Source organism: Macaca thibetana, chromosome 14 (assembly GCF_024542745.1).
Source record: "Macaca thibetana thibetana isolate TM-01 chromosome 14, ASM2454274v1, whole genome shotgun sequence".
NCBI lineage: Eukaryota > Metazoa > Chordata > Mammalia > Primates > Cercopithecidae > Macaca > Macaca thibetana.
Window position 1 is genome coordinate 12,748,024 of NC_065591.1, and position 12,670 is coordinate 12,760,693.

General features: G+C 50.0%; 1 protein-coding gene across 2 annotated transcripts in view; it reads right to left on the reverse strand.

Annotated features, from left to right (window-relative positions):
• LOC126935493 (pepsin A-4) overlaps positions 1–5,392 on the reverse strand; it is a 14,161-nt gene extending 8,769 nt beyond the window's left edge. Inside the window, exons 1-3 of one of the 2 annotated variants that reach the window (XM_050756970.1) lie at positions 2,103–2,233; positions 1,163–1,281; positions 284–483 (exon numbers count right to left, since the gene is read on the reverse strand). In XM_050756970.1, the coding sequence (XP_050612927.1) occupies positions 284–483; positions 1,163–1,281; positions 2,103–2,220 (437 nt within the window). In that variant the 5' untranslated portion in view covers positions 2,221–2,233. Of the gene's footprint in view, positions 1–283; positions 484–1,162; positions 1,282–2,102; positions 2,234–5,156 lie in introns of those variants that run through there. The other variant, XM_050756971.1, reaches the window with a different exon arrangement.
• Positions 5,393–12,670: the final 7,278 nt, after the last annotated feature.

The window sequence follows — 12,670 nt, forward strand, 5'->3', positions numbered from 1 at the left end:
GAACTGGCACTGAAGGGCAAATGGCTGATGACATTTGAGTTGTGCACATCAAGGGGATAAAGACGCTGGTAAATGAGGTGGAGTGCTCATGGCCCATCAGAGAGAGACTTGGCACTATCTGTCTGCAAAGACACATTTCTGTAGCCTCAGACATTGACTTTCCAAATGCCTTGCTTCCCTACACCCTCTCCATCGCAGCCAGCCTTGAACAGCTCCTGCTGGGCCAGAACACTGTGACCTCTGGAGGGGGAGGTGGGAGGAGGCCCCTCTCCACCCAACTTACGCGCTCAGGTAGACAGAGAAGAGGTCCTGAGAAACCAGGCCCTGGTTCCAGATGTTGTCAAAGACGGGTGTGGCTCCGGACGAGGAAATGCTGGGGTAGGCCAGCCCCAGGATGCCGTCGAAGGGAGCATAATACAGGAAGGAGCCGGGTTCTGTCTCGCTCAAGCCGAAGATCTGATTGGTGTCTGAGATGCCTCCAACCTGGGTGGGGGAACCGAGATGATATTCACCCTCAGGTCACGTTCACTGAGCTCTGGGTGCCAGCCTCAGGCCTACAGCTGCCCTGGTTCATCCCATGCAGGACTTGGCTGCCAGGGTATCAGCCCGGAAGGAGGGGAGAGGGACTGTCTCCTGGAATGCTCGTTCCTCTGCTGGAGGTAACCATGGCATCTGATCTGCAGATGGCCACGGTCTATGACTCAGTGTGAGATTTTGCTGGAGAACCGATATTCGCTGTGTGTTTGTGTTACGGATGAACAAATGCAAAGCAGACCCCGGACGAATCAGGGCCTTTGACCCCTGCCATGCCCCAAAAGTAGCAGAGAGGGCTTGTGGAGATTTCCTGACGTGCGGGGGCTGCAGGTCAGGAGAAGGAGGAAGAAGAGGAGGTGCTAGTAGAGAATTGAGCCTTTACGGACTCTCTCCACCCTCCATAACATTCTGCTTGGGTGGAGCTGAGGCTGGCTTATGGCTCCCGGCAGCCCACCCTTTTACTCACTGCCACCCGAGCTAGCAACGTCTGTGACATCTCTGCTGCTTCTCCCCCAGCCCGTACCCCCAATCAGGTTACTTTTGTGATCACCAAGACTCATCGTGCTGGAATAAGCTGATTCTGGGGGTGCCTGATGGCGGGATGCAGCGGCAGCCTGCAGGCGCCCACCTGGACAGTGTCGTATCCGAGGATGCCTGTCATGCTGCCGGTGCCGTAGGTGATGGAGACTGTCCCGCTGGTGGACTGGTAGGTGGAGGAATCCTGAGGGTTGAAGCGGTTGTGGTTGGCTGCAAGGGCAAGCGGTGATGGTCAGTCTCAGAGCTGGGTGAAGGTCACAGGCTGGGACGTCTTCCTGGGATGGGGTGCCCTGGCCCCAGGAAGGGCTCTGGAGGTGAGCAGTGACCTTTCCCCCTAGACCCTTGGACCCCAAGAGACCCCAGGTTCTGTCCTGTCTCATTGAACTCCTGGGACCATTCACTGATGGCAGGTTCCCAGCCAACCCCAAGGGCCTCCCGGGGACTCCCCAGGCCAACATTGAGCTGAGCAGGCTGGTGGCTGCCCAGTGATGAGGGCTTTCACCCTCCAGCCCCCAGCCGGTGCTCCCGTTATGATGTGGAAGAAGCTGGAGGCACCTCATCTTAATTAAAACTCAGGTGAAAACATTAGAAGAGGAAGGAACCTGTAACACATATTGCTCATGACTTCCAAAGACAAGCTCTCTTTCGTTAGCAAACAATGATTTTTCTTTTTTTTTAAACGAGCTCAGCACTCACCTCTAGCATGTCCTAGTGGGCTATTCTACAGCCCATTGGCCCTGTCTTGCTTTGGGCCCCTACACATCCTCTCCCAGGCTGTGGTTATTTTGGGGAGCTTCTCTCTCCCCTCAGACTGGGAAGTCTTTGACCACAGGGATCATATCATTCATCCCTTTACCCCGTGGAGCACCTGCGTCCAGTGCCTGGCACATAGTAGGTGCTTAGTAAATGCCTGTTGAGTGGCTCCAGCAGGTTTGGGGGGAGAGGTGTCTGAAGCCCACGGGTGTCCAGGGTTCCCCAGGGTCAGCTGGGGCTGGGGATCGAGACTGGGGTGGGGCGGGCTGGGAACTTACTGCACGCGAGACTGGAGCAGTAGACTGAGGGCACCCACAGGTTGGAGGATCCAGTGTCAAAGATCACGGTGAAATCCTGGGCAGGGGTTCCGATGCCGATAGTGCCGAAGTACTCCATCTGCCGAGGCCGGGACAGGGCAGTTCATGGACCGGGGTCTCTCTGTCGGGGCCTCCCTAAGGGCTCTCTCTGGGTCATCTCCTCGGTGTGCCTCTCTACCTTTTCCTTCCCTCCTCACAGTTCTTGTCTTTCTCTTCCCAGCCACCGCCTTCATCCTTCAAAGCCCAGCCCTGGTATCCCTTCCTCCTTGAAGTCTTCCCTGATTGCTCCCCCAATTTACCCTCTGCTCTCTCCTAAGCACCACAAGCACCTAACAATCTGCTGCTCCCTATTCAGCCATTGTCTTGGATGTCACAGTCTTCCCATCCTTACAGCACAGAGTATCTGGGTGGAACCTTCTAGCACCAGGCAAGTGACAGCTTAAGTGCTTGTGCCTTAAATTGTTTATCGGAAGCTAAGCAAGCTACCTAAAGATGGAAACCTGGCCGATTTTCTTATTTCTACATCTAGATGTGTACAGTAGGTTGCAAGAAAGGGCATTGCCAGTATTTTTCTTCTTCTTCTTCTTCTTCTTTTTTTTTTTTTTTGAGGCAAGTCTCGCTCGGTTGTCCAGGCTGGAGTGCAGTGGCATGATCTCGGCTCACTGCAGCCTCCGCCTCCTGGGTTCCAGTGATTCTCCTGCCTCAGCCTCCCAAGTAGCTGGGATGACAGGTGTGTGCCATCACTCCTGGCTAATTTTTGTATTTGTAGTAGTGACGGAGTTTCACCATGTTTCCAGGCTGGTCTCAAACTCCTGACTTCAAGTGATCCACCCACCTCAGCCAACCAACCAGTATTTTTCTTCTGAGTGGCAGCATTTTCCCCCCTTGCTGGCTCTGTTCCCGCCATACTGGTCTGCTTGCTGCTCCTTGGCGATGAGCAGTCCCTCCTGCCCTAGGGCCTTTGCACTGGGTATTTCTTGTGCTATGAAAATGTTTATTCTAGATCTTTCTTTGGTTGATCCTTTTTTCAAAAATCAATCATTCAGGTCTCTAGTCAAATGTCCCCTCTGCCAACAGGCCTTCTGTGACCACTTTATCTAAATTTGCCCTCTCTCGATCTTCTTTTTCCTCATACTCCAATTAATTAATTTGTCTTGGCCCTCATCAGTACCTGAAATTATCCTCCACACTTGCTTATCTCTCATCCCCTGTAGAATATAAGCTCCACGAACTTTGTTTATTCACCATCATTTTGGCAACTTGCATAGCCTCTGGCACATAGAGAGGTGCCAATATTTGCTAAATATTTGTTAACTAAATAAATGCGCTAACTAAGCCTCTTACCAAGGGCCTGCCAGACCCCATGCTAAGCACTCCAGAAAACATGATTGCGTGAATTCCTGGCAACAACCTCTGTTGGTAGATATTAGTGTTTCTGTTTTCCAGACCAAGAAACGGGCTCAGAGGATTTAAATGTCTTGGCCAAGGTCCTGTGGCTTAGAGGCGCTAGAACCCACATTTGCACTAGGTCTGCTGGATGGCAGAGGCCAATCTCTGAACCACAGTCATCACTGCTCTGTGCCCTCTGCCCTGTGCCAGGCACAGAGGGGGCATACGATATCTGTGGGAAGGCAGGGTGTTTGCTGTCGGGTCTCAAATAATAAAGTCAGAGTGATCTTTCTGAAACTCGGATCTGATTTTGTCACCCCCTGTTTGAGATAAATCAGTGGCAGTTAGGATGGAGCCTCTCTCCGTCTACCCCTCGGCTCCTCGGGCCGCAGTCTGCAGCACCCTTCTTCCCTCCCTCTGGGCTCTCCTTCAAATGCCCTGTGCTCCCGCCTGCACAGGGTTCGGCACAAGTGATCAGGCTGTGCGGAGTTCTGTCTTCTTCTCTTGGAAATTCCCGCTCTTCCTGCATGGCTCCCGGGAGGCTCCCTGCCCAAGTGGCAGAGTCTCGCAGTGTGACACCTTCACTCTGTGGTCCTCCTGCTGCCTGTTCTTTTCATTGCTTTGCAAGACTCCTTGATTACTGTCTTTGTCTCCTCGGCTATGACTTTGCTCACCGCGGTTTCCACCTGAGCCCCGCACAGGCCCTGACATGTAAGCACAGGCCCTGACATGTAACGAGGTGCTCAGAAGAAATAAACATTGCATGAACGAGTGAAGGAATGAATGAATGAACAAAAAGCAGCAGCTCTGATTGTGAGCTTTCCTGCCTGCCCGGGGCCACTGACACCTAGGGGGCAGACCCTGGGTCACTGCCTGGAGCCTCAGAGCCCCGGCCCATCCTCCAAGACCCCAGGGAAACTCTCTTTCCTGCGGGCCAAGTCCTCAGAGCCGGCCCCGCCGCTTGCCCACACACTCACATCCAGGTAGTTCTCCAGGGGCTGTTCGTCTATCAGGGTGGGCGCCTCCGCCTGGGGGAAGTACTTGCTGGCTGGGTTGAAGTTGTGCTTCTTCAGGAAGTCCTTCAGCAGGCCATGCTCGGACAGGTTGCGCCTCAAGGACTTCTTTCTGACGAGGGGGACCCTGTGGATTGGAGGAGGAAGAGGAATTAGGCAAGGATTCTGCTCACCGGGTGCTGTGGCAGCCCCAGAAGGGAAGGGAAGCTGGTCTAAGAGAGGAAGAAGGAAGGAAGGGAGACGCTCCCACATCTGTGCAATAATGGAAAGAAGTTAAGCTGCCTAGTGGTGGAGCTGGAACCAAACCCAGGCTGGACTCTTAACCAGCTGGTCTAAGAGAGGAAGATGGAAGGAAGGGAGGAGCTCCCACGTCTGTGCAATAATGCAAAGAAGTTAAGTTGACTAGGGCTGGAGCTGGGAACCAGACTCGGGCTGAGCCCGAGTTTTAACCACATCTGCAGAGCTGCCTCCCAAAAGGGCAGAGAGAGAGGCAGACAAGGGGGATGGAGACAGCCAAAGAGAGAGAGGAAAAAAAGGGAAGAAGGAAGACACAGGAGTAAAGAAGGGCGATGTGGGAGGCAGGCGTCTTCACACCCATGCCACCCGGACTCACTTGTGGATGATGCACTCAGAGAGCGCCACCAGACCCAGCAGCAGCAGCCACTTCATGGTTCTTCCCGGGTCCCAACTCCAGGGAGAAGCAAGACGGGAGGAAGGTGCAGAGCAGCAGCATGAGCTGCCCCTTATATACAACTTGGGTCCTGCCTTATCGGACTCTTTGAAAGTCACCGGTTTCCCTGATCCCAAACAGAAAAGCTCCTGATAAGATTGTTGCTGCCCCAAGCCAAGTTCTGATACTGTTCCAGCTGAGGCACTTTCCATTGTAACCTTGCACCATTGTGGGGGTGAGGGGGGTTGACATGGGGGTGGACCCGCAGGGAGAGAGAGGAACAATGACCTGGAGGCCCCTTCCCTTCCCTTGCCTTCCCTTCCCTTCCCTTTCATTACCTTCCGTTCCCTCCCCTCCCCTCCCTTCCCCTCCCCTCCCTTCGCCTCCTCTCCCCTCCCGTCCCCTCCCCTCCCCTCCCCTCTCCTCCCTTCCCTTCCCTATTTCTCTCTTTCTCTCTCTCCCCTCCCCTCCCCTCCCTTCCCTTCCCCTTCCCTTCCCTTCCCTTCTCTTTTTCCCTCTTTCTCTCTTTTTCCTTTTTTTTTGTGACGGAGTTTTGCTCTGTCGTCCAGCCAGAGGCTTATTTCTTTCCTTTCCTTTCTGGCTTACTTTTGGTGGCAACTGGGCTGAGTCTGGGAAGGAGATGTGCGCAGTACATGGGGGAGGAGGGAGAGAGCACCGGCAGAATGCTGCCTTCCCTTCCTGGAGGAGGCAAACTTGAGACCGGCCAGGTATTTCTTTGGAATCTGTGTCCCTCCCTTTCTGCACCCCTTCTCTTTCTTTTGGTCCCTTCCCACCCTCTCCACTTTTGAGATCCCACCTGGGTGTGATTTCTCCAGGTGCTCCAGGCTTATAACTGGGCTGAAATCAGCTACAATGGAGCAAAGCAATCTGGGCAAAGAATTCATACTCGTGGGTGAGTGACTTAGAAAGAGGATGCTTAGCTGGGTGCCGTGGCTCACGCTTGTAATCCCAGTACTTTGGGAGGCTGAGGCAGGTGAATCGCCAGAGGTCAGGAGTTCAAGACCAGCCTGGTCAACATAGTGAAACCCATCTCTACTAAAAGTAGAGAAGTTAGCTGGGCATGGTGGTGGGCACATGTAATCCCAGTTACTCAGGAGGCTGAGGCAGGAGAATCGCTTGAACCCAGGAGGCAGAGGTTGTGAGAGGTGAAGTCGGCTGAGCTTCTGAGTCAAGTGGGGACTTGGAGAACTTTTGTGTCTGGCTAAGGGATTGTAAATGCACCAATCAGTACTCTGTGTCTAGCTAAAGGATTGTAAATGCACCAATCAGAACTCTGTGTCTAGCTAAAGGATTGTAAATGCACCAATCAGCACTCTGTGTCTAGCTAATGGGGTGGAGACTTGGAGAACTTTTGTGTCTACCTAAAGGATTGTAAATGCACCAATCAGCTCTCTGTAAAATGGACCAGTCAGCTCTCTGTAAAATGGACCAATCAAAAGGATGAGGGTGGGGCCAAATAAGGGAATGAAAGCAGGCCACCGGAGCCAGCAGTGGCAACCCCTTTGGGTCACCTTCTAGGCTGTGGAAGCTTTGTTCTTTCACTCTTCTCTTCGCAATAAATCTTGCTACTGCTCAACTCTTTGGGTGTGCACTACCTTTATGAGCTGTAACTCTCACTGCGAAGGTCTGCAGCTTCACTCCTGAAGCCAGCGAGATCACAAATCCACCAGGAGGAAGGAACAACTCTGGACGCCACCTTTAAGAGCTGTTACACTCACTGAGAAGGTCTGCAGCTTCACTCCTGAAGCCAGCAAGACCACGAACCCACCAGAAGGAAGAAACTCCAGACATATCTGAACATCTGAAGAAACAAAATGTGGACACATCATCTTTAAGAACTGTAACACTCACCGTGAGGGTCCGCGGCTTCATTCTTGAAGTTAGCGACACCAAGAACCCCGGAAGGAACCAATTCTGGATATAGTTGCAGTAAGCTGAGATCCTGCCACTGCACTCCAGCCTTGGCGACAGAGCTAGACTCCGTCTCAAACAAACAAATAAACAAAAAACAAAAAAAGAAAGGAAGAAAGAGGATGCTTACCAAAGCAATGGATCCTCCACTTTGTGAACATTTATTCAGTGGACAAAGTAGAGTGAAAACTCTGATGCATAAATTACTGGGGAGGAGGACAGGGGAGTGGGGTAGTCCCCAGGTAGATAGGAAGCCCTGTCTCAGGGTCTTGTTCTGAAATCAGATCCCCTGGGGCATCCTGAGACTGTCCAGCCATGAGAGCTACAGGTTCTGTTAAAGCTCCAAGTTGCCTCCAGTGCCTCCAGGTGAGTATTCAGAAGTGGGCAGTGTGGATAAGTTCAGGGACAGTGGTGGTTAGTAAAAAACACGTTGACATTTCAGCCTTCTCTGTTAGCTGACATGTTTGTGCCCCAAATGTGAATCCTGGGCCTGTTTTTTTTTTCTTTTTTTTTTCTAAGCAGTCAATCTCACTCCAGTATGACTAGCGCTTCTATTTGCCACGTTCACGTCTTCTGGTGCCTGCTTCTCTTCCTCTCTCTTTCCTTCCTCTCAAGCCTCTCTCTAGCACTCTCTCTCTCTCTCTTTTTTTTTTTCTTTGAGACAGGGTCTTATTCTATCACTCAGGGTGGAATGTAGTGGCATGATCATGGCTTACTGCAGCCTCAACCTCCCACGCTTAATCAGTCCTCTGGTCTCAGGCTCCGAGTAGCTGGGACTAGCGGCCTAGGCTGGTTTCGAACTCCTGGGCTCAAGCGATCTTCCTGCCTCAGCCTCTCAAAGTGCTGGGATTACAGTGAACCACAGTGCACCTGGCCCTCTCTCTCTTTATGGAAACATAATATTTTACATATATTTTGAATACCTGTGATATTCTGTTACATGCATAGAAAGAGTAATGATCAAGTCAGGGTAATTGGAGTATCCATCACCTTAAGTATGGGTTGATCCTAGCACTCATACGAAGAACTTGATGGTACTGACGGTGCCTGCCTAAGTTCTGGGGGCACCAGATGGAATCTCCTCACTCAAGGCTGCCACCAAATGGAAGGGAGGGAGCTTGGAGCCCAAGGATGGGCACTGATTTTGGGGGCACAGCTTCTCTGGGGTCCACATGGGAATTTTAAGCAGAGGAGAAGTATATTTGGGAAGCAGAAGGAAGATGCCCCAGGCAGAAACCTGCAAGCCCCTTAACACATTCATTCAAATGCCTGATTGTGCACTCGCTGTGTACCGTGCAGGGATGCTCTAGCTGCTGGAGGTACATCCCTGAGCGTGGTAGGAATAGGCCGTGCCTTTGGCGCGTTTGTGGTCAATTCAAGGGAAAGCTGGTGTGGAAGGGGCTCTTTCTTTCCACCTGGATGGATATTTGGATCACATTGAGGGGAAGCTCTCGGATTGGTGAGGATGATAATATTTCTCCACATTAGAGATTTTAGCATCCTGAGGGGCGCTGGTATGCTTGCTGACACCAATACAGGGTTATGGCAGAGAGACTCTAGGATGGCCCTCAATTATTCATGCTGCTGGTGTTCACACCCCTGTGTAATCCCCTCCCCTTTTGTGTAGGCAGGACTTGCTTCTAACCAACAGGATACAGCAAAGTAGATGGGATGTCACTTTTGTGATGACATTATACAGGCTCGTAGCTTGTGTCTTGCTAGCACACTCTCTGTATAGACTCTTCCCCTTGCTGGCTCTGAGAAAGAAAGCTGCCCTATGAAGAGGCCCAAGGGGAAGGAACCAAGGGTGGCCTCCAACCGACAGCCAGCAAGGAACTCAGGCCTTCAGTGTGACAATCTGTAAGTAACTGAATCCTGCCAGTAACCGTGTGAGCATGGAAGCAGATCCTTCTCCAGTCGAGCCTCAGATGAGACCACAGACCAGGCTGACATCCCTGACTGACAGAGGCCTCAGTTGAATGGAGCCTGGATTCCTGAGCCACAGAAACTGTGAGATAGTCAATGTGAGTTGTTGTAAGTCATGAAATGTGTGTTAAGTTGTCATCAGTGTCTTCAGCAATAGAAAACAGGACTGGAAACCTCGTTGAAATCTCCAGAAAGATCCACCTGGCTGCCTCTTGCTCTTCCGTGTTTTGAGACCTTTTCAGTGCTCTGCTAGGTGGTTTTCTGCTCAGGCAATGTGAGTGATCTGAAATGGGGAAAGGTGACATTGTTGGTCAGGTCATCTGCAAACCTCCCTCAACACAGCAGTGCTTATATTTCTGTGGCTCTTTGTGCTTTTCTGAATGCTTTGAATTATTTTAAAAAAGAATTATTATATGGTTTCCCAACTGACATAGCTCAGAGGGGTTAAGTGATCAGTGCAGGTTCACATAACTAAGTAATGACACAGGTGGGACCTGAACCTGGGTCTCTGGTCCCTGGCCAGACTGTGTGACCATGTACATTCACCCGGTTTCTGTTCATGGGTTAGTGTGTGACATGAACATTCAATGATGGCTGCAGCCTCTGTCCCAGGGGCACTTGGAGAAGCCATTCCACTCAGCCCCCGTTACCAGAGGAACCTTGGGATGGAAAAGGAAATCCTGATTCTGCCATCACATGCTCCCATGAGATCTGATTGTCAGCCAGGGCTGATCCGTGGCTGCCAGCAAGGAAGCCACATCATCTCATTGTACCAGACTGGCCCGGCAGAAAGATTAGACAACAACGTTTACTTTGCCATTAGCCCTGCCTGGTCCTCAGTATGATAATGCCTGGCTTTCAGGGGCACTGGTAGCAGTGTCTGTAATGCAGGGCAGCCCCTGCCAAGGGCACAGGTGTTCAGAAATGTTCCATGAACAAATCAAGCAATGGAATGAAATCTAAGGAACTCAATCCTGGCAAGCCTGGGACGGAGCACTGAAGCAGGATAAGGGTTATCGAACTGTTCTGATAGGCATTGGGGCAACTGGTCCCCTAGCAGCTTTCAATCACAGTGTTCAGAAATGTTCCATGAACAAATCAAATCAAGCAATGGAATGAAATCTAAGGAACTCAATCATGGCAAGCCTGGGACGGAGCACTTAAGCAGGAAAAGTGTTATCGAGCTGTTCTGATAGGCATTGGGGCGACTGGTCCCCTAGCAGCTTTCAATCAACGTCTCACCCCAGGGACACAATCTTCCAACAAGAAAGAGAACATTGTGTTCTCCACTCCCCAGTCCTAGACCTGGCCTGCTTCTCCAGACATGCATACAGCTTTTAAAAGTTAAATTTATGATAACTTTTTTGGCTCAAGTATAGAAGTAATACATGATCACTGTAGATTATTTATAAGTAAATAAAAATTTTAAAATTACTTATAATCCCACTACCCAGAACTAACCACCATTAGTGTAGTAAATGAATATATTGACTTACTTACAAAGATAGGACCACAAGATATGGCACACATTGTTTTGCAACCAACCCGCTTTGATGGGACCAGCTTGCTTCTGCTGCGCTGCAACCTGAACCTGCTTTTAAAAGAAAATTCACGGTCCTGTATTTTCCAAGTCATTTTTAATGAATATACATTATCATTTTTAAACCTTTCTTGAAATATAATATGCACACAGAAAGGTGCATATCATAAGAAACAGCTTGATGAATTTTCACAAACCAAGCACACGCATGTAACCACAACCTAGACCCAGCAAAAGAGCATTTCAGGTACCCCCGGACCCCACCCCAGGCTGTTACCAGTCACTATCCCAGTGCCAAAGCAAGCGTATCACTACTCTAATTTCCAAACAGCAAAGATTTATTTCACCTGTTTTTGTACTTTTGATACACATCAAAAGTACCACATAACAAGCACTTTTTCTGTGTTGAGCTTCTTTGCTCAATATCATGTTTAGGAGAGGCATCCATGAATGGTGTTGTGTGGAGTTGTTACTGAGTCCTGTTCATTGCTGTGTATCATTCCACTGCATCAATATACCCTCTACTTATCTCTTTTCCAGTTCATAGGCATTTGGGTAGCTTCTAGTGTGAGGTTCTTAGGAACAGTGCTCTATGAACGTTCTCTTATAACACACATCTTCTTTCTTTTCCTTTTATTTATTTATTAAAAACAATAGAAGTGAAGTCTTGCTATGTTGCTCAGGCTGGTCTTGAACTCTTGGCCTCAAGCAGTCCTCCCGCCTTGGCTTTCCCAAGTGCTGGGGTTACACCATGAGCTACTGTGCCTGGCTCTTTTTTTTTTTAATGGAAATGTAATAATTGTACATATTATTGGGTACATACGGATGTTTCCGTACATGTAATGTTTAGTGATCAGATCAGAGTAATTAGCATATTTATCATCTTGAACATTGATCATTCCTTTGTTTTTTTTGAGACAGAATCTTGCTCTGTCACCTAGGCTGAAGTGCAATGGCGCCATCTCGGCTCACTGCAACCTCTGCCTCCCAGCTTCAGAAGATTCTCCTGACTCAGCTGCCCTAGTAGCTGGGATTACAGGTGCCTGCCACCACGCCCGGCTAATTTTTGTATTTGTAGTAGAGATGGGGTTTCACCATGTTGGCCAGACTAGTCTCGAACTCCTGAACCCAGGTGATCTGCCGACCTCGGCCTCCCAAAGTGCTGGGATTACAAGTGTGAGCCACTGCGCCTGGCCTTATCATTCCTTTGTTTTGGGAGCATTCAATATCTTCCCTCTAGATATTTGAAACTATATTACATACTATAGCTAATTACAGTCTACATTCTAATGTGTACATTCTAATACACAGTATTTTATTTTATTTTATTTTATTTTGATACAGTGTCTTGCTCCTGCTCCATCACCCAGGCTAGAGTGCAGAAGCACAATTATGGCTCACCATAGCCTTGACCTCCCGGGCTCAAGCAATCCTCCCACCTCAGCCTCTCAAGTAGCTGGGGCCACAGGCTTGTACCACCATGCCTGGCTAATTTTTTTATTTTTGTATATATGGAGTCTCCCTATGTTGCCCGGGCTGGTCTCAAACTCCTGGGCTCAAGTGATTCACATGCCTTGGCCTCCCAAGGTCCTGAGATTACAGGCGTGAGCCACTGTGCCCAGCTTCTAATACACATCTTTTAGAGAACATAAGTATGTGTTTCTGTTGGGTGTATACCCAGAATGGAGTGTGTCCTTGAGCAGGAAGGGTGCTCGGGTCTATGGTCCAAGCTCTCAAGGGAGAATCAGGAAGCAGAGAGAAGGCACTGGAGGCAATGTGCCCAAGCCCTGGGAAGGGAGTAGGAGAGCCGGGAGTCTCAACCACAGCCTTCTAACACCAAGCTGCTTGGCCCTCAGAAAGGGTTCTGACACCTGCTTTGGGCAAAATACAAGAGAAGGTCTTGGAGGAGGCAGTGACAGAAATTTGGTACTGGGCAGAGCAAGGGTTAACTGGAAGCAGAAAAGAAAATGTTTGGAAATTGAGAGCGGGCTGGGGGCAGATGGAGAGAGGATGGAGCTATTAAGCAGGAGCTGGAAAATTCCTGGGAACTGGGGCACAA